General features: G+C 39.4%; 1 protein-coding gene across 1 annotated transcript in view; it reads left to right on the top strand.

Annotated features, from left to right (window-relative positions):
- The window catches only part of CDH13 (cadherin 13), a 475,876-nt gene that overhangs the window by 270,370 nt on the left and 178,350 nt on the right, over nt 1–27,156 (top strand). Inside the window, exon 6 of the mRNA XM_075838471.1 lies at nt 2,712–2,856. Coding sequence (XP_075694586.1) covers nt 2,712–2,856 — 145 coding nt within the window. The remainder of the gene's footprint in view (nt 1–2,711; nt 2,857–27,156) is intronic.

The following is a 27,156-nucleotide window of genomic DNA, read 5'->3' as shown; positions in this document are numbered from 1 at the left end:
ATTTGAAGGGCAAAGTCAACATGGGGCCAATGAATAGATAGTACTACATAGCTAAGGCATCTCAACACTTAACAGTACCGGAGTTGGAGAGTTGAGGGCAGGGGCAAACTGACCATTTAGGCATTAAAGTAGTGCTTGACCCATGACCAGTGGGAGTGCTAGTGGTTGGAAGGGAGAGGTGAAGGCTTGATGAATGTTACAGGGCCCAAACCATGGTCCGTTTACCCCTAGGTAAAGGGAAGGGGCAGGGAGTACAAATTTCAAAATAAGACCGGAACCTTTTTTTGAGAGCAGTAGGAGGAACTGGGCTATGATGAAAGTTGCATGAAGAGGAGACTTCAATCAAAGAAGAGGAGTCAACTAGAACCATGAGTTCCATAGTGAAGTTTCTGATGAGCTATGCAACAGAGCCAACATCATATTCCTGACCATAAAGTATGACCTCATATGGAGCACGTGAAAATATATAACTGTTTTTTTGTCCCCATTTTTTCAGTAGATATATCTCTCCATCATAGATATTCCCCATGATTTCCATTAACCTTTATGAGGTTTGACTATTTCAGCAAGCCTTGAGTAGCATTAAACAACGATGCACCCAATGTATGGAGCAGCCTTAGCCTTTGAATTGCAACCTATGAGCATGGGTACACTTTGGCATTGCTCTGCTCAAACCAACTGGCCAGGTCATGCAGCAGAGTAGGCCAGATAAAGAAAACAGGTCTTGCTAAGATCTATTTAAGTAGGTAGTTCTATATAAAACCTATAAGAATCCGTATATGATAACTATGTTCTTTACAAGACAGACACCAAGGATTAGACTGATCACCAGTCTACTGAAGATCCCCTGCTGGGACCAAGCTTGGACACAAAAATAGGCCCCAATGGAACAGCAGAAGACAACCCCATTTAGAGCTGACATTGGAGTCAATCACTTACCACTAAATGTGTAATGTTCTTCATGGATGGAGGGTGGTCCTTAAAATATTTTCCTCTGATAGGTCCAAGGAACCCCAGCCTGATGCTGCAGACGCCCAAGTCATTTTCATCCGATCTCTTCTGGCCCGTAGCTGAAGTATGAATTGATCTGAGCTTGTTACCAAGAACTATTTAACCCAATCTGACAAAGTGATGAGACACAGAGCACTTCTCTTTCTCACATAATCTGTCACCCTTGAATAATGAACTGTGTGACGTCAATATTTGTCACCTTCCATGCAGGGAAGACTCTCGATGATTATCCTAGAGGGACATTATGTCAGCACTCTCGGCCACCACGTATCAAGTGTCTTTTTAAAGGGCTTGTTAATTAACAAACACTATTAAAATGATCAATATACCACAAGGCTAATTAACTTGCGTAAGATGCCAGCAAGAAGACAATTACTTTTTTTTCCCATCTCATCAGCAGTTTGTTGTTCTAAGATTTCAACCATAAACAATTTTTTCTTTAATTTGATGCTTAGACATGACGCATCAAAATATATGCATTATAGCGGGTAGTAAACATGCTATTGTATAATTTGGATGGAGTCTTTCAACAGAGCACTTACAAGACTATACTAGAGAACAGCTTGTGCCACTGTTGACTGTATACTAGACTATATGGTAGCGAGCAAAGTGAATCGGGCTAGGGTGAGACATAGGCAGGCGAGGCAGCAACATAAGGGGCACATGAAGGAAAATATGCTATGAAATATGATCAGGCAATAACCCTCAGAATATTGAGTGCTACTTCATAAATATAGAAAATGGAGAGGCTGTCATTTGACAGCCTCTTAAATTTCATTATTTTTTTTAAGACAAAGTAATATAAATCTCATCAACCAGGACAATAAAATTCAACAAGAATCATACCCTTACTGATAAAGTGGTGAAGCATAGAACCATTTAGTCAACAGAAACTGGACACAGAACCCCTGAGTCCTCAGAAGGTAAAAAGAGCAGAGTTAATTATTAGGAAGCTAAGTGAAAACCCTTGGGTCACCCGATTGGACATTGTAATTAGACCTACACCAGAGAATTGATACTAGTCATGCCCTTAGGTCACAAAGGAATAGGTATTTTTGAACAAGAGTCCCTTTTTGTAGTGACCCCTGAATAGTTTTAATTGCTCATTAAAGTTGCTAGGTAGAGGAGTGATATTTTACCAGCTATTATTTTTTTTATAATTAAACTGAGTATTGAGATAATAACGTTTGAAAGCATACAGAACATTGTTGACTTGGTTCATATGTGAGAACTGATCTTGTGAATTCCTCTTAAATTTGCACTGGAATATTGACTAGAACATTCTCTAATAGAAATGTAATATTTATAATATTTGACTCGGCTTGTAATATTTAGAGCAATCTTTATTTTAAGAATTCCTGTATCTCAGAATAGCTAGAGGGGGTTCGAATGAAGTTGGCCATGTGTATCTATGGCAGCTCCCTCCCCCTCAAGAAGCTTTCTTGACCATTCAATAGTCTCTAGATGGATCAAATAAGATGTTCTGGGACTCTTTTGACCCATGTTTTAAAGGTGTCTGAAATTGAGGCACATGATCGTTCTCATGCTCTTGACTGGTCATGGGGTCTTATTAAGTGTAGAGGAGCCACCATAGGCCTATTATTACACCTGGCCGGCTTCACTCCAGCCATCCCGTTGCCCATTACTGTACCATGATGCTACCAGAAAATAAATATTATTCTATTTTCTTCTTCCAACAGTTACGAGTAGAAACCATAGATGAGAATAGCAAAACCATTGAGGGACCTGTTGATCTGGAGGTCGTGGTTATTGATCAGAATGATAACCGTCCAATCTTCAAAGAAGGCCCATACGTTGGACATGTTCTAGAAGGTTCTCCAACGGGTGAGTGTACCCCTATTTATTGACGATTTTCTTGTAACTGATTTCAGTGGTTTGAACTGAAAAATGCCAATTTTGAAACAATTTTGGTACTTTTTGTAAATATTACAATTCCGGTTTGTAAATATCTGTATCCAGACAGAAATTTACATTGACACATCAGCGGCGGATGTCAATTAATACTATAATTTGCAGTGGATTATTTACTCCTTAGGTGCTTTCAAAAAGATATCAAAGAATGTTTCCTAATTTGTATACACGCAACCTCACACGGAGTGGGAAATTATCTGGAGGTGACGAGAGCCGTGGCAGACTTTAAATTATATGCGTTTGACTATAAAACGCCCACAAGCCATAGACAGATATTTATGGCATCTTATAGCCTTCAAGTGGGACTGAGTACATCGCCAGTTAAAAGGGGTTTCCATACTAGACAGATTTTTGTTGAACACGTTCTTTGATCAGCTGATCGTGCAACCTCTTGGGGGATCTTGATCAAAAATAATCTACCTCCATTAACTCCTTATCTCATAATTGGGAATATGGGAAGGGAAGTTCCAAGTACATTATTTAAAGGACCTCATAAATGAAGGTACAATCGCAATCCAGAGGAAAAGAGGCAACACTCCAATATTATAAAGATCCAAAATTTTTATTCACCCAACATAGAGGCTAGATGGAAGGTAGATGTTCTGTTTAGAATAAGGTAAGTGGGTTGGAACACTTTACATAAAATGTTATCTCCTACACAAGATAATCTTCTTATAGTATTTTAAGGCTACATTCACACGAGCGTAACAGATTTATGCACGTAAAATCTGTCTGTGTGCGATGCATTTTATTTTTGCGTCAGTGTGCTTTGCTTGTGGCATCTGTTTTACACGCACTTGCAAGCACTCCTTTTTTTCAATGTAATTTATACGTAAAATGCATCAGTGTGCTGTCCGTGGTTTTCACGCACCCATAGACTTCATTGAGCGACTAGGTACGTGAAAATGCTTCAATATAGGACATGCAGTGAGTTTCTCGGCCTTTTGGCTAAAATCAAGTGTAGTACCTGCTCAAGCTGAGGTTAGTAATCATCCCTGCCGGTGGAATTACGGGCCATCGTAGAGGGATGACGGAACGCCGAGGTGAGGGCAGGGAACCACAATGGTCATCGCTCTGGTGTATGCATTTGGTTTAAAGGTACCATTTGTAGGTGACCGCCGGATCGAGGTCAGGAAGTCGGGTAGTTTGGAAGCCTGAGTTGCTATGTGCCCCAGGGCTGGTGACCCTGGGGTGCCCTAACTCACTGGGGGTGGGATCCCACTGAGTGAAGGCACATTTGCACGCACTCCTCTTTCACACTTCTTAGCACACACCTTTATTCTCCCGGCCTTCTGGCTGGGAGATGAGGAATTTTTATACCTGGCGGATGTCCAGGCTGTATCACAGCGCACATCCACTTCTTTAATTTTGTTTTTTTCACTGTGTGTTTGTCATATTTGTCACAAGGATTTTGGGATGCAGTGCCCTTTTGGGACCCTCCTGAGGTCTGGGGGAAAATGTGTGGCCATCTGGTTCCGTTTTCCCCTGCAACCCGGCCTACCTTCTTCGGAGGGGAGGTGCGACCTTGATGCAGGTTCCTAGGTGGACACTGGGGTGGCAGCCCAGGTAGAAGCCCAGGAGTGTGTTTGGGTCTCCCTAAGCTTTGGCGAGGGGGGATCATCGATCCTCGATCCTCTAGGCCTATGGTTTGGTGGGTCGGGGAATGGTTATGTGGGGCCTCTCTCTTTTAAAGGGAATGTGTTGCCAGCAAAACATGTTTTTTTTTTTTTTAGTTAAACAATTAGTGTGTAGGTGATTAAACATTGTTCTAATTTTTTTTATTTTTTTCATGAGTCAGGAAATATTATAAATTGGATTCAATTTATAATATTTCCCAGCACTGGTCACTAGATGGAGAAATTCCCAAAATTGCAGCATTGCATGTGGTAAAGCAACCACATTGCTTTATGCTGCAAAATTCCTCGCTCTAGTGAGCTCTCAGAATCCCCCCCTCCTTTATCCTGGCTAGTGCCGGGAGAAACGAGGGGTTTGAACAGTCTAACCTCCTACACTGTGTGTCGCCATTTTTTGAGCTAACACACAGTGTAGAAGGTTTACATACACTAGTAAACACACACTGAAACACGCACATACATAGATATCACTTACCTGCTCCAGTCGCCGCCGCTCCCTTCGGTCCGTCCGCTCCGTCTGCTGCCGCTGCTCCATGTGCACAAGTCCGGAAGCCGCGACCGGAAGTAGTAATCTTACTGTCCGGCCACGACTTCCGGTCCACAGGAAAATGGCGCCGGACGGCTCGCATTTCAAATTGGACTGTGTGGTAGCGGCGCATGCGCCGTTCCCACACAGCGGCGTAAACCATAGTGGATGGAACGGGCCCCGTTCGCATTCCCTATGGGACTGGGGCTGCCGTATTCCATGTCTGTATGTGTCGTTAATCAACACATACAGAAATGGAAAAAAAAAATGGCAGCCCCCATAGGGAAGAAAAAGTGTAAAAATAGAAAAAAGTAACACACAAACACACAAATAAATATAAACGTTTTTAATAAAACCCTAACATAAAACTGATATAAAAAAAAAATATTTGGTGACACTGTTCCTTTAAGAGAAGGGCTTCGATAGACCGCATCCTTGTGCACTTTTTGTGTGGCACCTCTGCACTTTTTATGCACTTGGGTGATAAAAAGCACGGCTTGGGCTTTAAAAAAAAAAAAAAAAAAAATATAGGACATGCAGTGAGTTTCACGCAACAAACACTCGCTGCGTGAACACTCACGCATGTGTGAATAGCTCCGTTGAAACCAATGGGGCTATATGTTGTGCGTTGTTTCAACGCACAGCACACGGACGAGATTCACGCTCGTGTGAATGAACCCTAAGAGTTCGAAACAGAGTAGCAGGTCCACTTTAAATTGAACCATTTAAACATTTTATAAAAAATAAAATAAAAAAATATATAAAAAATAAGTTCTATCCGCCTTTCAAAGTGAAGTAGAACAAGCACTTAGAAACCATTAAGAAACCTACTCTTGTACTTATTGCAGTTCTATAGAAAGATCTGTTGTAGTAATGATCTGACAATGTGCTGGAGTCCTCGTCTGAATTGCCTTTATGAACAATTGTAGAGAGTATTGATAAAAAACAGTCTCACTGGGGTTTCCATTTCCTTGACAAGTAAAAAAGGATTTGTGAATTTTGGGCAATCAGCCAGAGTTTCTAAGAGATGTCTGTTCAGTGTTGTTACACATGATCCCTCTTATCTCTTGGCTTGTACCCATAGAAGGAGCCTCCATGGCTACTATGCGGTCGATGAAAGTCGAAGGGACAGCTCTTGGCCCATATACCTACCCCATGAGTTGTATGAACTTAGGGCTTTCCCTCTCCACAATCATCGCACTATTCAATAATATGGTAATGGGTAACTGACCCAATTGTCACACTGCCCTTATCTCCTAAAAATTAAGAGGTTAAAAGGTAGGAGATAAGTGCTAGGTCTTCCTGAACCCAGTACTAATAGTGTGTAATGGCATGGACTGTCTACAGGAGACCCCGGTCATGGGAGATCTGGATCTGATTAGGCAAGAACTACATGGTGACATAACATCACCGGTGAGTCGTGGAAAATCTTGAATACGAAATAACTTCAATAGTTCACTACAGAGGAAAAAAGTTGCAGTCCGATTTTTCGTGATGCTCCCAAAATCGATTATCAATTTCTTTGCTTACGGGGAGAGTTAAAATTGTCGTTTGATCCCGATTTTTCCGGCATTCGTTGTGTCACCTTGAAGCCTGAGTCCTATCATAAAACTATTATAAAATAAAATATGTCCTCCTGAAAAAACAATATATCACTGGTTAATGCTTGTGTTATCATCTACTGTCAAATTGTTAAAAATTGGAATGAGGTAATTCTTAGTAAATCATCTCCGGCGTGGCTCGTCACATGGCTTTTACAGTCTCTGGAACTGCAGATATGAGAGGTTGGGGGCAAGTTTCCGATACAGGACCCTAGAAAAGCTGGCAGATAACCCTTGTGGCATATGTCATGGGAGCCATTATTAGCACCATTCATTTAAATGAGATGTAATATTAGACACATTGTATATAAATATAATATAGTTTTATAAAAGAAGGATTTTAAGAAAATAAACCTAAGTGGATAAAAGCAGTTTCCAATAGTAGAATTGCCGGAAAGCGTTCATAATAACTAGAGAGTAGCTTTTATGGTATAAATGTCTTCAGAATTATTGAGTACAGAGAAAAAAATTACTTGTAAAGAATACGTTTCATGGAATTTGGTGCAATAATTTGACCTTTTTAGATAAATACATCATCACAGGTAAGTGTCACAGCCCATGAAGGAAGATGGCGGCCGAGATGCCCACACAAAAGCTATCGATAACCGTTCACGACACATAATTATATATTGTTTTAATTCCCAGTCAGATGAATGGGCAGTGGATTGAGTTGCGTTTTTTTCTGTGTGCAAACACTTAATTAGTGACCGTATGTTGGATCTACATTTCTGCTATAGGCGCACAAGCTAAATAATAGCTCCATCCATTAAAGCAGCAATCGCCAATGTGGCTCTCAGCTGGTGCAAAACGACAACTCTCAACATCTCCTTTCACCTTCCAGACTATTCAGCCATCTCTTGTTTCTAGTGGCTGCTATTCCTGTACCCCCAGGAGTTGTCACTAAGCTTGCCAAGATATACCTAGATGCATCCCCCTGCTCCATAATGCTTCATAAATAGGATGATTTGTCATATAGCAATCTTGCAAAGCTGGGATACAAATACTACAGAAGATGTGATGGTGGTTGACACTTCTGGAAAAAAAAAAGTGAGGAAATAAAAAACTAGCAATAAAGGTTGACATAGACATGAGGTATTTTTGTAGATCCAGCCAGAGGGTGCGAAGTGGGGACATACCTCTTGTCCTGTCGCACCAAAATTGTCTGGATGTGCCAAATAAAGGGGGTTTTACTCTGGGAGATTATCGTGCAGACGAGTGTTCATGTAACGATCGTTGCTGATAATTGCCATGCGTAAACAGGGCAGCGATCAGCAGATGAGCGAGAAAATGCTCGATCATATGCTGATTGTATAGTTTAAAAAAAGTTAAATATTATCGTTGTCGGCAGCACATCTCCGTGTGTAAACAGGGAGACGTTTTGCCGACATGATAATGTATGGGGACAAGCGATCAGAGTAAAGACCACTCGTCCCCATCCATAGCTCCGTGTAACAGGAACAAATGAGCGCCGATCAATGATGTCTCGTTGAATGTCGGCCGGTGTATAAGACCCTAACTCAAATCTAGGACCAGTGTAAAGGGCCTTTTACACCTACCGATATTCGGTCGGTGCAGTGGGCGACGATCAATGAGACATCGTTGATCGGTGCTCGTTTGCTCCTGTCACAAGGAGCTATGTATGGGGATGAGCTCTCGTTACTCCGATCGCTCGTCCCCGTACATTATCAGATCGGCAGTGCGTGTCACTGTTTACACCGAGATGTGCTGCCGACAACGATAATATTTAACTTTTTTAAAACGATATGACCAGCAGATGATCGAGTGTTTGATCGTTCGTCTGCTGATCGCTGCCCTGTTTACGCAATTATCATGAACGAGCGTTATATGAACGCTTGTCTGCCCGATAATCGCCCAGTGTAAAAGGGCCTTAAGAAATAGATGAACAAATCTTTTATCAAGTTGGGAAGAGAAAAGTGAATTACTTAGCAGAATTATGGGTTTAAGATAAGGAACATGCCACTCCTCGACGATGATGCCACAAGAGAGCAGTGCCAACCACAAAACCAGTGAAATCCAAAGTAATGGCACTTACTGTACATGGCTACCGTGTTAGTCATCACCTTTTTTTCTAGTGGTTTCCAATTTGCTGGCACAGAATATTTACCAGTGGACCTATCCATTTTGGCCTATTTGGACTTATAATACAGTGCAGCTTGCTAGGCGTAGCATCCAACATGGAGACATGGTAGAGTTTACTATGGCTAGATTGTGAAATGCTCATCTCGCTCCATCTTCATGTATTAGCTCTGTCTGGAATCACCCAAAAAAATTATTCTCTGGTCTGTATCTGACCAAACCTTTAAAGTACAGGACTTCACACAACCAGAACTGAACTACAACTCTGGCACCATGGACAATTTGAAGTGACCGCATCCTTGAAAAGGGCTTTGAATATCCAGGGCTTTATATTGTATCCATAGGAGCTACTTACCATATAATGTCTTCAGGCACCACAAAAGTGGAGGTTCACTTTAATAAGATTCTCAAGCATAGCGTTAACTTTGTGAATTTGGTTACCAGATGTCCTCTTCATTTTTGAAGGATATTCCCAGGTATGGAGTTAGAGCCTCTGGCATGATTATTCTTCTTCAGATTCTCCATGTGTCTTCTAATAAGCTGATGATTGTCGTTCTCAGTACTAGAACATGGCAGATGTTATCTTTTACAATCTGTTCTTTTTCTACCACGCGTGGTATAATTCTTGATGTCTTTGCGCTAACTATAGCTCAATACTTGGAATATTTTCTTACATTGAGTTTTTGCTTCTCGTTGTTTGTAACATGATATTAAGCATTGAGTCTAAAGTATTAACTATTGAAGCCAAAACATATTGGACTAAAGTTATGGGTTCCAATATAACCACAGCAACATCTGTATGGGGTTCCTGTCTTCCGGTGGGATTCTCTTTGGATGCTCTGGTTTCCACCAATGGGTTTCCTACATTGGTTGAAATTTAGCATTGCTAATATTGTGTATGTAGGACATTACTTTATAGCAATTCTTTGTGTTATTGCTATAGCCCCTTTTATGCCTTATTCTGGTCTATGGTTATGGGAGTCCTATCACCACATAGAGCAATGAAGCTTCCATGAATTAGAGATCCACCATATGGTGCTGCCTATCTCTTTAACCGACATGTGGTATATATGTAGATATCAAGCTGCTCTTCAAGCCATAAGGATAGTAATTGGCCACTATAAAGACTCCATAAAGTATTGGATGACCTGAGAATTCCTTTCGAATCTGTTTCAATACTTTGACAGTTTCATTATATACCACTGGCATGATACTCACCAAACCATGGATAAATGCCAGCGGCCAGGGCAGGAAATTGATGAGCCTTAGTGGGGGCATAGCTGGGGGAGGGCTTCTGGAGCATGTGCCCCGGGTTCTGGGTGCCATCAAGCCACAAGCCATCTTGCCTTAGCCAAGATATTTAGGTACAGGGATGGGGCACCAAATTGAACCTTTGACCCGGGTGAAGATAGGCCTGGATACAGCTCTGAGCCTTAGTATGATCTCCATCGTATATCTCATGCAAATATATTGATATTCATTAGCTGAACTCCGGTTACAAGAAACTTTCTCAGAAGACAGGACACTTCCAATCAGAAGGTTTCTATGTCCATAATTGCAGGTTTTTCTGACTTCTATGGTCACATGCTCACCAGAAGACCATCACAGGTCTTCTCCAGCACCTTCAAAGAAATTTTAAACTTCTCTCTGATGCATCCTTCCACCGAGTCTATACCTACATTGCTTTAATTCCCATATTTGGACCCTGAAGGTTCCAGACCTTCTAGATCATAATGTCCTTTTAAAATATTTTAATGACTCAGAAGTGTTTTTGGACCACCAGGTACTGGAATAATGGAGAGGTGCTTCAGGGAGACCAGCGCTGTACATCATATCCTAGTTTGATCCAGCTCAGTGCTTTACGGGGGTTGTGACCTTACAATACAATATAATTGTCCCAGACAGGCTTTATAGATGCTTTTCTCACAGGGCTCCATTATTTCTGCCCTTCCGTTTGGCTGAGTGTAAATTCAACCACAATCTGAGCAGATATTAGAACTCTAAAACATTTCCCTCTTTGACAGGAATTTTATTGAAGACCGTAAAGCAGACGTTAATTGCACAATGACCTAGTATAGGTGAAGTGGTTATTTCCTTTGGCTCCACGCTTAATCTTTAAAAGTCATTTACCCAGCCTAAGCACGAATATTTGTTTTATGGCTAGAAGTTCCCATGATGCTCTATGAGCCCACTCAGAAAATACCTCCAAAGTACTATAATAGTATAATAGATAAATTGAGGCCACTAGATTGAAGGGCTTGTCAGACTATAGACATTAATACTGGAAAATACTAGTTTCATCATTACAATTTAATGCTAATTTTATTTTATAAAACTCATAAAATGGCTAAAAAGAAATCCAGTAATGGATGATGAGTGGTCACATGTATCGAGGTTGGAGGCAGCAACGTTGTTCAATTCATGTTGTATTGCATGCCGTTTACGTGATAATTGCTGGTGGGTTTATATAAAAGGGGTTGTCCAAGATTAGAAAAATGGATCTGCTTCTTAACCAGAAACAGCGCCTCTCCTGTCCACGTGCTGTATCTGGGATAGCAGCTCATTAGCTGGAATGGGTTTGAGAAGCAAAAACCGGGACTACACTAGTGGTGTAAAAATGGGACTACACTAGTGGTGTAATCAAGGGACTACACTGGTGGTGTAAAAAAAGGGACTGCACTGGTGGTGTAAAAAAAAGGGACTACACTGGTGGTGTAAAAAAGGGACTACACTGGTGGCGTAAAAAAGGGACAACACTGGTGGTATAAAAAAGGGACTACTGCTGGTGTAAAAAAGGGACTACACTGCTGGTGTAAAAAAGGGACTACACTGGTGGTATAAAAAAGGGACTACTGCTGGTGTAAAAAAGGGACTACACTGCTGGTGTAAAAAAGGGACTACACTGGTGGTATAAAAAGGGGACTACACTAGTGCTGTCAAAAAAGGGACTACACTAGTACTGTAAAAAAAAAGGGACTACACTGGTGGAAAATACTAAACTAGTAGTGAAAAAATTGACTATACTAGTGGTGAAAAGAGACTATGCTGGTGCTGTAAAAAGAGACTTCACTAGTGGTGTAAAAAAGGGACTACACTGGTGCTTCAAAAAGAAACTACACTGGTGCTGTTAAGAAGGGGCTACACTAGTGGTGTAAAAAAAAAAGTGAAAACACTTGTGGAAAATACTAAACTAGTGGTGTAAAAAAGGGACTACACTGTTGTCCACAGATGCAAAGATGTCCAGCATGGTCATCTCTGACTAGGGACGTAGCTATAGGGGTGTAGAGGTTAGAATTCCAACCGGGCCCTGGTGCCTAAGGAGGCCAATTGGCAACATAAGCAGACACCAGCATTATAAATAGCACATGAAAGGTGGGGGGGGGCGGCCTGTTATAGGTTTTTTTGTGGTACTCAAGGGCTTTAAAGGGTAACTAAACATTCAACAAACCTCTGACGTGTCATAGTGGCTTTTTTCGGAAATCAATGTAGGGATGTACTGACTCAATAAATAGTCTATGAGCCCGTACACCGCTACATCTGCTTTCCGTAAAAAGCCGAACAGAAATGTAGCGGCTCAGCGCTCATGCCACTTCGTTTTAGCGATCGGTGGCGGTCTCAGCGCTCGGACCCCCACCAATCAAAACTTCTGACATGTCACTATGACATGCCAGAAGTTTGTTGAACGTTTAGTTACCCTTTATGTTTCGCCTCTGTCTCTGGCCAGACTCATACACACTCTACTTAACAAGTTCCGGACCTGCAGTGATTATTCTTTGAAGAGTCCATAATAAATAATTATAATGAGAAACTTCAAAAAGCCCTGGAGTTTTTCTTCAACCAACAATAGATAACAATTTCATCCGTTCCCTCCAGCTTCCATACAAATATTCAATATATGTCTTTTTAAATTACATTGTCCTCGCTTAATGATCCACGTATATTTGTATATACGCAGCACATTTTATTTTAATCATGTTTTAGTCGTAGTCATCCTTAGGACATTCATCTCCCTCCTCCTCTACCTTGTTGTGCCCGATAGGTGAGGACACACATCTGATTAGCTGCAGGCTTTCCCATGACAGAATCCGAGACATATTGCTGCTTTATTTTTCGTTGCAGAGTTTTCCTCAGGAAAAGGTAGAAGGGGCAGAACCGTCTGTTACACATTTCTTTTCCTGTACACTAATTTATAAATGTTTTCTTCACCAGCAGTAAATGAGTTTCTCAAAAGGTTTTCTAGATAAATGTTTACACCTGTAGCTAAATACTCTGCATGAAGAATTTCTTATTCTGAGCTCGTATAGATCCCTTGTCTTGTTATTGTAAGATTTTTTATAATGGGTTGTTTGCAAGAAAGAGGGTTGAATGGGCAGCGCATTGATCATCTAGTGTCATGTGCAAGAGAGAGCAATAATCCAGCGAGAGGGTTCTGAACAATTTCTAGTAGAAACATTAAAATATCCGAAAAGATACAACAGAAATCAACCAATCTGCCTCCTACAGACTAGAATATTACTACTATAATACTGCCCCCTATATGTGCAAGAATATAACTACTATAATACTGCCCTCTATATACAAGAATATAACTACTATAATACTGCCCCCTATATACAAGAATATAACTACTATAATACTGCTCCTATATACAAGAATATAACTACTATAATACTGCTCCTATATACAAGAATATAACTACTATAATACTGCCCCTATATACAAGAATATAACTACTATAATACTGCCCCCTATATACAAGAATATAACTACTATAATACTGCCCCTATATACCAGAATATAACTACTATAATACTGCCCCTATATATAAGAATATAACTACTATAATACTGCTCCCTATATACAAGAATATAACTACTATAATACTGCCCCCCTATGTACAAGAATATAACTACTATAATACTGCCCCTATATACAAGAATATAACTACTATAATACTGCTCCTATATACAAGAATATAACTACTATAATACTGCCCCTATATACAAGAATATAAATACTATAATACTGCCCCCTATATACAAGAATATAACTACTATAATACTGCTCCCTATATACAAGAATATAACTACTATAATACTGCTCCTATATACAAGAATATAACTTCTATAATAGTGCCCCTATATACAAGAATATAACTACTATAATACTGCCTTCTATATACAAGAATATAACTACTATAATACTGCCCCTATGTACAAGAATATACCTACTATAATACTGCCCCTATATACAAGAATATAACCACTATAATACTGCCCCTATATACCAGAATACAACTACTATAATACTGTCCCCTATATACAAGAATATAACTACTATAATACTGCCCCCTATATACAAGAATACAACTACTATAATACTGCTCCTATATACAAGAATATAACTACTATAATACTGCCCCTATATACAAGAATATAACTACTATAATACTGCCTCTCTATACAAGAATATAACTACTATATTACTGCTCCGTATGTACAAGAATATAACTACTATAATACTGCCCCCTATATACAAGAATATAACTACTATAATACTGCCCCCTATATACAAGAATATAACTACTATAATACTGCCCCCTATATACAAGAATATAACTACTATAATACTGCCTCCTAAATACAAGAATATAACTACTATAATACTGCTCCCATATACAAGAATATAAGTACTATAATACTGCTCCTATATACAAGAATATAACTACTATAATACTGCCCCCTATATACAAGAATATAACTACTATAATACTGCTCCTATGTACAAGATTATAACTACTATAATACTGCCCCCTATATACAAGAATATAACTACTATAATACCGCCCCTATATACAAGAATATAACTACTATAATACTGCCCCTATATACAAGAATATAACTACTATAATACTGCCTCCTATATACAAGAATATAACTACTATAATACTACTCCTATATACAAGAATATAACCACTATAATACCGCCCCTATGTATAAGAATATAACTACTTTATAAGACTGCCCCCTATCTACAAGAATATACCTACTATAATAGTGCCCCCTATATACAAGAATATAACTACTATAATACTGCCCACTATATACAAGACTATAACTACTATAATACTGCCCCCTATATACAAGAATATAACTACTATAATACTGCCCCTATATACCAGAATACAACTACTATAATACTGTCCCCTATATACAAGAATATAACTACTATAATACTGCCCCCTATATACAAGAATACAACTACTATAATACTGCTCCTATATACAAGAATATAACTACTATAATACTGCCCCTATATACAAGAATATAACTACTATAATACTGCCTCTCTATACAAGAATATAACCACTATAATACTGCCCCTATATACCAGAATACAACTACTATAATACTGTCCCCTATATACAAGAATATAACTACTATAATACTGCCCCCTATATACAAGAATACAACTACTATAATACTGCTCCTATATACAAGAATATAACTACTATAATACTGCCCCTATATACAAGAATATAACTACTATAATACTGCCTCTCTATACAAGAATATAACTACTATATTACTGCTCCGTATGTACAAGAATATAACTACTATAATACTGCCCCCTATATACAAGAATATAACTACTATAATACTGCCCCCTATATACAAGAATATAACTACTATAATACTGCCCCCTATATACAAGAATATAAGTACTATAATACTGCCGCTATGCACAGGAATATAACTACTATAATACTGCCCCTATATACAAGAATATAACTACTATAATACTGCCTCCTATATACAAGAATATAACTACTATAATACTACTCCTATATACAAGAATATAACCACTATAATACCGCCCCTATGTATAAGAATATAACTACTTTATAAGACTGCCCCCTATCTACAAGAATATACCTACTATAATAGTGCCCCCTATATACAAGAATATAACTACTATAATACTGCCCACTATATACAAGACTATAACTACTATAATACTGCCCCCTATATACAAGAATATAACTACTATAATACTGCTCCTATATACAAGAATATATCTACTATAATACTGCCCCCTATATACAAGAATATAACTACTATAATACTGCCCCTATATACAAGAATATAACTACTATAATACTGCCCACTATATACAAGACTATAACTACTATAATACTGCCCCCTATGTACAATAATATAACTACTATAATAATGATATGTAGAAGACCTCACCTTTCATACCCAGTAAATCATAGAATGCATTAAAAGTGTTATTTGAAATAGACCCGCAAAACAACCTTTTCCACAAACTATTATCCTGCCCTTATTCTATGTCAGATCTTCACAGTCCTCCTCTACATAGTGTGGAATAATCATTTCTGTCAATTATCTATTCTCTGTGACTATGTGAGGAATGCTTTTATCTTTTCTTTGCTGAGCCCTGGAACTTTGTACTTTCTGCTGTGATATTCTCAGATTGTCATTTTTTTGCCAAAAATTGTAAAGATGTCTGTCAGTGACAGGTCCCACAGGAAGCATTAGGTGAGGAGATGTTTAGAGTGTGATGGCGAGGTCGCTTCACATGTACTTCAGGACACCTTATTTCTGTAAGAGACACTCATGTCTGTCAGGTAATGAACATCTCGGCAACTTTAGTGACTTCTGCTGCATTTACAAAGCCATATATGAATTTGTCCATTGGAGATTTTGTCACTTAATAAGGCTCCTTATATATGTCTCCGTCTGCTAGCCGTGTGGGGGTGATGCTATCACCGGTAGGCTTTCAGAACTTTTGGTGGAGTTATGACCACACATGTGAAACCACTGCATTCATAAAAAATGACCTGTTCATTCTCCACACAACTGGGGGGCCAAGTACTCGCTGATGTGACTCCATCTCTAGCAAAGTTCAATTTTAAGCAAAAAGAAAACTTAAAGTTCTGGTATCACACCTTCTGGGCAAACTTATTTTTCTAGCCAATGGATTAAAGTAAACGTCTTGTCTAGTCCTCTGCAAGTCTTCCACCGGGCAATCTACAATCTAATGCTTGGTCAAGGTGACATTTGACTCTCCTTGGCAACGAAAACCAGTAATTTTGATGATGACTAGGAATAGGCACCACCCTTCTAGTGAATGTAGGGTGACATGTTCTTCTGCAGATTATGGTGTCACCCACCATCAATGACTGCCGTTGCTAAAGCACAACCTGAACCGATTTGGGCCACTGTATAGCAAACAATAACGCCAAGAAATTATTTATTAGGGAGTCAAAAAGTCTGTTTCTTGGATTTCCAACATTTCTTTTTGTATAAGTTGGCCCCAGATATTTAAAGGAACACTCCAAGCAAAAGTGATATGTTGTTTTATGAAGGGCACAGATGTATAACTTAAAGCGTCCTCTGGTCTCAGGACAACATTTCTAAATGTGATTGGGTATATGGACTAATATTACCTGGTGCCCTCTGTCATGGATCTGCTCTGTCAGGGTTCCCTCTGTGTTGTATCAAAATGGGCATAATGCTTTTCAGACTGAGCCTAAGACACGTGAGCAGCTCTGGCCAATCCGAGAACAGTGGGAGTGTCTCAGACTTGTAGTCTACGAAGTGCTGTGGCCATTTTGAGACAACAAAGAGGGTACCCTGAAACGACGGATCCAGGGCAGAGGGGCACTATGTAATATTACTCCATATACACCATCATATTTAAAATGTCCCGGGACCAAAGGTTAGATTTAAAGCTCCTGGGTCCCAATGTAAAATCTTTAATTGGGCCCCCACCTGCCATTTATAAAACCGGTGACTTCCTATTTATCAAAGCGGCCTTTAATCCTCCTCATGCACCATGGCTCAGGTCCGACTGCTACCTCTGACCCCCTATACATACACCCACGGTGGTGCATAATCAGAGATTCTCTCTTTGGTGGTCTTTAAACCCTTGGGTATTTGCTGAGCCACCATCAGGCCCTGCTCTAGGTATAACAAAGTGTATAATTTTACCCCCAGAGTGTTCCTTTAATACTGTTTTATGGAGTCTAAACAAACTCAAAAACTTCAGTCATATGATGAATGCCCCTTAGATAATGGAAGACATCTCCGCAGTTAAAACCATAGAGAAGTCGTCTACCGTAAGTGACATTAATGTAAATGGTGCGTTTCACCTTGTGTGTACGGTAACAGATGTGCATTGCGGACTCTGCTGCATGTTGAGGATGAGGAGGTTCATCTGACATAGACTTCTGGGGATATTATTTGAGCTTATGGAGACATAAATTACCGGCAGATACAGATATTACGGCCTTCTAATCTCTTAAGGGTTTACAAAGCGGCATCAGCGGTAAATCACGGGAAGTCGCAGGGCATTACACCGACTTATTCTTTTTTACAGTAGGAAGATTAGCTGACAGGATCATTTCATCTTTATAGATGAATGTAATAGGGCATGTTGGACACTTTGGCGTTGTTGACTCATTTTCTAGGGAGCTTAGTGGTATTTAAGGAACTCTGTTGTATAATGTACTGACAGTGTCGCTTGTATGTCGATATTCTAGAAAATGGTGCAGTCTATAAATGTGGCAAAGTATTGAAGGCAGTTTCAGAAAAAACTTAAGTGGGTACAGAGGTGTCACAGGGGCTGTAGCACCAGGACCCAGGTAGGGCTGCTATCTCTGCACCCCTATAGCTATGACCCAGAATGGCTAAGGAGTGAAGAAAGCCAAATGTAGGTCTGGTATATAGGTGACAAGACTTCTGCTGGACCCTTGGAGCCCGTTATTGTGGCCCACTGGAGGATTCTTTGCTACTCTAATGGGCCAATCCAACCCTACCGCTATTCATAATATTAGAAATCACTGCAAGCCCTAGCTCTCCCCTTTAAGGTCAGCCATACATGGCAAAGATCTCACCAGAATTGACAGGAGATTTAATATTTTTGGAAAGCAGATTATCATGACATCTAAGCGAGATTTTCCAGAAGGTTGCACATCAAGCTCTTATGAGAATGACCCAATCAGATTATTGGACAAGACCAAAAATTAGACTGTGTTTAGGAAACATGATTGTATGGAAGGATATATCTTTTGAAAATGAAAATAAATTAAAGAATCTTCTGACTTTGAGTCTATGGAGGAGTTTTTATTTTGCAGCTTAGATGTGATCTGATTGGTTGCCAACAATATTCCTAATTTATACTTTTGCAAATTCTTTCAGTATAACCATTCTGGATCTTTAGGATTGCTGTAGTAAAAATACAGATGTATAAACCTTTCTTCGAGCTCAAATATTTAGTTTAGGCGATCTGGAGTTTTGGTCATTCCAGTTGCCTTTTTGCATGGTTTTACCAAAGGTCATTCTGTTTGGCCAAAAAGTCTGCTCTATATGCGATGTTTGAGCATTAATTAAAAAAAACTATGATTGTTCCTTATATCTCTAGTGAATTGCTATGTTCTGTGATTCTATATTCAATATATAAGTAACCCTATTTCTCATTTAGAGAGAATGTTTTAGTTTTTTTAAATCTATATATTAGAGATGAGCAAATTTTCTGAAATTTGAAATTTCAGGTCCAAGCAGTCGTTTCGATTCAGTCAGAATAAATTCCTGTGATTCGCTAGTGCCCCGTTTGCGCTGCAAACTCGTGTCTAACCCTCTGATGACTTCTAGGACAGTATCCAACCAGTAGAATTTCCTGGTTGGGCTTTTTATAGTGGATATGAGTCATTCACCTATACCCCTCATGATTGGCTGTGGGAAAGGGATAACCGCTGTGCATTTTAAGAAGACTTTCTGCAAGGCATTATGGGGAAGCCCGTCCTAGATCATGTGATCCTTTTTCTAATCTGTAAAATGGCGGTCGGGGCTTTGGCATGATTTCTGTGCCGTGAACCCTGGAAGTTTTGGATTTTGCCAAATCTGAAACTTTTGAGAAATTCAGACTGAATTTGATTTGATTATTGTAGAATCGATTCGCTCATCACTAGTAGCTATTTATTTCTCATTTTTAAAAAATGTCCTGGCAGTCACCACATTCTCTTACTTTATTGTCTGTATAGAATGAGAGGTAACAGCAAAACAAGCGTCCGTAGATTAATACAGTCTTCAGAAAACAGTGGACAACCGCCCCTAACACAGAGATCATGGAGTAGTAGGGCCAAGGCAGGGAACTGAACCTTTGCACCTGATGACGGAAAGCTTAGCTTCCACTTTGCTGCCTTATTGAGGCCTTCACTAGTACTAAAGAATAGTTATTTAGCATTAAATCCACTGCCCTCTAATGATAATGACATGATTCTACGGAGCCAGCCCTCTAATGATAATGACATGACTCTACCGACCTTGTCCCAGTCTATACAGCAAAGCTGGAAAAAAAAGCTGCAGAAAACAGGAAATGTCATTCTATACTGTGCGCTCTAGTGGCCAATGGGAAAACTGGACTTTTTCTAAATTTTTATATTGATATTCACATAAAAAAATAAAAGCAAATGTCTTATTTTTTTTGTTTTTGTTTTTTAAACGAATGGCTGAATATAATTTTTTAACAGCACGAAAGCAAAGCTCAAAGATTTATATTTATTTATATATATATATATATATATATATATATATATATATATATATATATATATATATATATATATATAAAATTTTAGAAGAAAGTGCTCTTTAATATTAATTACAGGTGTCTCAACCTAAATGATCACTGCTGTAACGTTATAATATAACTAGACAGAATCCAACGCTATTTCATGTTTTTTAAAAGCTACTTTGAATCTAAATGAACTGTGAAGAAAAAAAAATATAAAAAAACTAAAAGCTTGAAATTAATCTTGGGAAAAAAACGTGCCTGCAAATATTTCCACTGGCACAATTAAATATGTTTAGGGGAAGCCAATTATACAGCTAATCCTTTTTTAAGCATATGCCTGTTTTATGACCGGCTACGTGGGATTATTCCTTTAAAGTAAGCATATTTCTTTTTTCTAGACGTCTACCCATTTGTCTTATTTTCATATAAGAAGTCATGCAGATACAAATAAATTGAGCCAGTCAAGTTTCGCACATTAGGGAGTATATTCTCTTTTTTTAATTCTAACGGTGGGATAAAAATCCTATTCATTTTGTTGAATTACATTTCTTTCATTAGTCAGGACAATAAACTAATCCAATGAGTATTAAATTGTTCCATTTTAAATACATTACCTGGAAGCTGCGGTCTGACTTGGTGAGGATTTGAAGTTTCCTTTGTAAGATGTTCCTATGAGCGGACAAATGGCCAACTTCTACTTTTTTCTTTATTTTTTTATTACAAATCTGGTTACCACTCTGACATTCGGCTAGACAAGGCCGTATAGCAAAAATTAACATGGAGTCTTTGGATATGTTACAAATGTCTAAGACGGAAAAACAAATTTGTGTCATGTCATCTGTTACTCCCTTTCTCTGCCCCCTCTTCTGTTTTCTGTAGGTTAGCAAGGAGATGGGGCAAAGAAAGTCATGACTGCAGGATCTGACTACACAGGTTTTATGTGTAGTCTGTAACCATGGAGACACTTCCTTCAAAGCCTGAAGAGTACTGCCACATGCCACATTTACATCCCTTTAAGGATCTAACAGTTGCATGATCATTGGGCCAGTTGCCCCATCTCATTCTACCTATCCTTTACATGATTATGATGAAGGGGAGAAGGTTAACACAAACCTTGATGAAGGTGAATGAGTACAACTTAAGTTGCCCTCTTCATTACTTACCCCAAAGGAACAACGAGGGGTCCCTTGCATATTGTCCCTCCACTTTTTTTAAACCAGGACGACTCCCATACCTAGACCATGATTATACAGCCCTGATGCACCCACATTCAAGGGTATAGCTATAGCGGGTGCACAGGTAGTAAAAGCACCCAGGCTTGACCACGCTGATGCAATTTTAAGTTCCCTTATATCCCATGTACACTAACCTACTTCATGGAGAGGCCCACCCCTCTTGAAGACCAGCGGGTCTTACTACTAAAAGAGAATGGCAGAAAAGTATTTTTTTCGGGATGCCTCCACTCTACGTGACCAATGCAGGGCACTCAAAGAATGAAAAGGTGCCCATTAATATTGACAGACCACCATTGGTCAAATATCAGAATCCGTTTTGGCTGGAGTGTTCCTTTAAATGAAAGGCTCCGTGTATATGTCTTTGAAAATGTTCCTTATTATAGGTTATTACCAGTTGACAAATCTTAAAATGTATGTGCTTGTCTCTTGTTTGAGAAAAGAACAAATCTAATGTTTCTTATTGGATTGTAATATGATATTTGAGGACTAACAACTTGATAAATTTAGAGTAACTTGGCAACTAGAGATTGCATCTAGAGCTAAACCATTTATCCTGCCTAAAGTCTCACAAGTCATGATCTGGCCCTTGAACATCTGCACCTGAGTGCTACTTGGCCCAAATATCACCTATTGCCAATCATAGATCAATGTAAGGTATAACTGAGTCACATTACTTTCAGGCTCATAATAATCATCCAAAGTATATAATTTGCAGTTAACTTGTTAGTTTTTGCTTCTCTGGTCAGTGGTAAACCGTAACTTGGTTCACAGCAAGTACTGATTTGTAAGTATAAAAATACAAGCTTGTTCGGCTGTTTTCGTAGCTCCCATAGACTTGAATGGAGAGAGCCACAAACAGTCAACTCTCCATTCAGAATGTGCCTGGATGTAGCCATACCAAGTAGATCCCAATTTTCTGGCTTTGCGGTGGTCCCAGAGGTTGAACCCCCCATCTTTCAGACATATATGGCGTAGCCTGTGGCTATGCTATAAATGTCTAAGATGGGAACAGCAATATATATATACTTACGCAATGCATCTAAAATAAAAAAACAAAACTCAAAGACTTGTCTCCATAGATACAGACTACAATCAAACCCTTTGTAGTCAGATCCTGCAGTCAGGTGTTACTCCTTTTCTCTTCCCCCTCTTCTTTTATCAGTAGGTTATCAAGAAGATGGGGCAGAGGAAGTGAAGTTCTACATGACTGCAGGATCAGACTACACAAGGTTTATTTGTAGTCTGTAACCATGGAGACACAGGTCTGCATAGGAGCTGTACACACAAAACCGTACATTGTTTTTGGTAAAGATTATTTGCGTTATTTTTTTATTTTAGATAAAATAGAACAATAAAATGGTTGCAATGGTTTATAGAGACCCTTTCAGTGTCTCTATAAATTGATTGCTGTTTGACAAGAGCACTATCTCCGTGCTTATATTGGATCTTACCTGCCATTCAATTTCTCATTTTTCCAGCCTGCTTTGTCTCAGTTGACACATTAGTATTCCTGTTGTATAAGCGTTTTAAATAGCCACAATATGTTTTCCACAAACACTGAGACTTTGTGGGATTTTTGCATATTTATGCCTATTTTGCATTCCCATTCCAAAAAAAAAAAAGTGAAGGCGCCTTTCTTATCTGGAAATACATTTCGAAGAAGAAAACTAATTGTCTTTTCATTAACCTGCACAAACAAATATATGAGATCAAAGACAACAAATTAGCTTTGTGTTCTCCTAAACAAATACATCCGCATATGCTGAAGAATGATTTTCTTTCTTCTTTCGAGCCAACCATGGGGTTTCTTTCTTGACACCAGCACCGAGATCTAAATTTTTTTTTTTCCTGCCACTTCAAGGAATGCAAATGGTTATCTACGGCTTACCATACCTCTGGCAAACCTACTTTACTTGCAAATAGGAGGCAGTTTTAAAGAAAATAGATGCCGCAGAGAGTGTACTTAACAGACATTGCAAGAGATAATGAGGTCTAGTTTGCAAAACAGATGTATAGTGCATCCTATATCAGACAGAGTCTATCAGCAGGAAAATAAACTGGAGGCTTTCTGTGCAGCATCGTACCTCATTGTAGAAGGGAACACTGGAGCCCCTCATTCAAATGCATGTCCCGTTTGTGGTATTGGGGACAAAGACAGTGGGACAAATGAGACCTTTTTATTACTGTTTGGCCGGTCCTGCCTTGCCCAAAGCACAAACTAATCTTGCCGTGCTAATGTTTTACTTTGCTGCTTGTCTTCTCTACTGACAAAGTTCGAGGAGCTGAGGAAACATTAAAGAGTCACAAATCTTTGATCCATCATTTAAGTGAAGCCAATTAAAAGGGACAGCGGACCTTAAAGTGAATGTCCGCCCAGGAACAGCATTTTGTTATCTTTTTTTAATCCCAACAGGTTTAGAATTTTTAACCTAAAATGACAATGATAAAAGGTGGAGATTTGCTTTGACTCTCTTTTCCGTGCCCCTATCGCCACTATTATAACTCGTAGAACCTCCAGTAAAATGTTACGCTTTTTTTAAGGTTTGCCCGTTAGGTTAAGAGCTCCTTTAAAGAATATAGTAGAGTACTGCATATCATGGACAGATTTATTTATTCTGCATGTGTTGCCATTTTCTTGTAGGTTTATCTTATAGCTGGATGATTTACCGTGCAATCTACTCATATGTGTCCTCGGCGGCAGCTCTTCTCATTGAGGGACGGTGATGCTAGACATCCCCAATGCTTAAACTATTGTCTAGGTTTTCTTGATTCTTGCCTCTTGAGATTTCTTGCCTTGATTATCTGATTAGTCTCACCCTTTTGGCTTCCTATATTAGCCTGGACCTTGCACTCTCTCCTTTCCAGAATAGTCTATTTTATTGCTGCCTTACTCTACAAACTATTGCCGCCTATATGTGTACTAAACTTGGATTGTTTCCTGACCACGTCTCTACCTTACTCTACAAACTTTTGCTGCTTATCTGTGTATCGAACTTGGGTTGTTTTCGGACAACGTCGCTGCCTCACACTACAAACTGTTGCCGCTTATCTGTGTACTGAACTGGACTATTTCCTCACCACATCTCTGACTTACGCTACAAGCTATTGCGCTTGTCTGTGTGCCAAACCTGGACATTTACTTGACTACTTTTGCTATTCTCACTCACCTTCCAAATTGTTTTAGCCACTTGGCTGTCAAATTAGCTTCCAGATTTTGACAATTACCTTATAATGGAATTTGATTTCGGTCATGGTGCCGTTTTTTATGGTGTCAAGAATAGCGCTGCAGACTGCCCGTTCTTTCACCAGAAATATCAGAAAGCCGGATGGAAGCCTTAAAACAGTAGTGTAAACAAAACCTAAACCAAGTCTGTATAGCATGGGGAAGCAATCTCTTGTACAGCGGTTAAAGTTACCCGTTATTTCAATAAACCTTTCCTCAGAGAGGCAGGGTTAACTATAGATGCTGATCGAAAAATCTAAAAAGAGTCAAGGAAGAAATATTGCTCAGCCAATCATTTATTCCCTTTTGATTGCCGTGATTGGTGGGGTCCCAGTGCCCATAACTCCACTGATATAAACTTCTGACATGTCTCTGTGACATCTGTAAAGTGTATTGAAATGCTAGTGACCCTTTTAAACTCACTGTGACCACTCGAGTAGCTGTCTGGTGGTCACCTAGACAGGAAGTGAAGTCGTTGCTATGCAACCTGAACTTATACATTATGAATACTACACTAAAGATGAGGAGAAATAAAAAAAAATGTTGCAAACATCTGTAATGAATTAAACGATGTGCAGTAGAAGCAAAAACCTTTTCGAGGAGTTGGTGGAATTCTGCTCATCACTCTGTCGTATTCTGCAGCAAACACTGAGCACTTTGCTGCTCTTCCCCTCAGTATGAGTTCAAGTAGAACAGGGATTATTCTGCTGTGTGACTGGAGGCTTTATTTTACCAGTGGATATTCTACATTGCATTAACTGTGCTTAACATGCACTAAAGCACTCACTGCACTTGGTGAGAGGCTCCTCGTTCAGTGTTTCATTGTCAAGAGGAAGACATTAACTTGATATATTCCCATCAACTTCAGAAGCTGTTTTGTTTAACGGCAGAGTAAACGTGGTTCTTAAAGTGACACCGCTGCTCGTATACAGCCGAAACGGGTACCTTTAATTCATTAATATTCATGATCATGCTGCCACTAGAAGCCAGTGACATTATCATAGAGGTATATGGCCTGTACACAGCAATGGTATTATGGGCTTGGGTGTTTGTGTGATATTTGATTGGCGCTGTGATTTACATATAGATCTAAAACCGTAATACATTATTCATTTCTAGTCGCACAGGGCAGTTGTGCTCTGTCTGTGATTTTGAGCTTTTTTCAAACATTGACGCAAATGCAAAAGGGCCAGCCCCCCGCCCCAAAAAAAACAGCGCCACCCTTGTTCTTGGACCATTTTCATTCAAATTGTTCAACAAATGTGTTTTAGATGAATAGACCATGTAGGGTTTATCAAGGTTTCCAAGTAGCCCTATCTCAAATTATACTAATGTACCCCCAAGACTATGATCATACACTGTTTTGCACCTTTAAAGGTACGGTATAATGATAGAGCAAGTACCCGCTGCGGAACACATACCGAAGGTTGACACATTTGTCACTAGAGCATTTACAATTATAATCCAGCCAAACGTGATGGTCCAGATTGTTCAATGTCTACGTAAGGAAGTAGCAGCACTAGAGATATTGAAGGGGTTCTCTGGGTATTTTATATTAATAGCGTATCCTTGGGATAGGTCATCAATATCAGATCGGTGAGCGTCTGACTCTTCGCACCGATCAGCTGACTATCCATGTTTATCAGGCACAGCGCCGTACACAGCCATAGTGGCTGTGCCTGGGATTGCAGTTCACTTGAATGGGACCGGTAAGCTATGAAGAGTCTGTGGCATTCGTTACTGTGGCCCCTTCAGTTAGCTGATCAGCAGGGTCGCCTGTAGTCAAACTCCCACCGATCTGATATTGATGACCTACCATAAGGATAGTCCATCAAAATAAATTATTCAGATAACTCCGTTAAGGTATTCGAAGTGGGAGCTGCAACATTGGGAAAAAAACATCTATGGAGGGATGGGGATGATCTGTGGAGTTCTTTTTTTCTGGAAGACACAATTTCCTCCCCTCAAGTCCTCAAAGTCAGCTAGTCCAGTATCCCTTAAGCCTTTAGCACATGAACCAAGGCAACGTATCAATGACTGTATGAGGTAATGACTCTATCTACCCTCCGTTGGTGGAACCAACCAACTCAAGAAATGTTCCACATGATTTAGTGGTGTGGAGCAACTCAACTTAGGAACTTCAGACAACTTCCATGGAGTTTGTTCAAAATGAACAACTCATCTCAAGATACATTGCATTGGGTTTAGTGGATAGTGAACACATGAACTGGCTCCTCAAGCCATGCAAGATGTCCTTCTCTTGTGAAACATAACACCTCTAGACATCCAAAGGTTC

The sequence above is a fragment of the Rhinoderma darwinii genome, chromosome 9 (genome assembly GCF_050947455.1).
Source record: "Rhinoderma darwinii isolate aRhiDar2 chromosome 9, aRhiDar2.hap1, whole genome shotgun sequence".
Classification (NCBI taxonomy): domain Eukaryota; kingdom Metazoa; phylum Chordata; class Amphibia; order Anura; family Rhinodermatidae; genus Rhinoderma; species Rhinoderma darwinii.
Note: the sequence above shows the minus strand (reverse complement) of the source record. Positions and strands in the feature narration are given on the sequence as shown.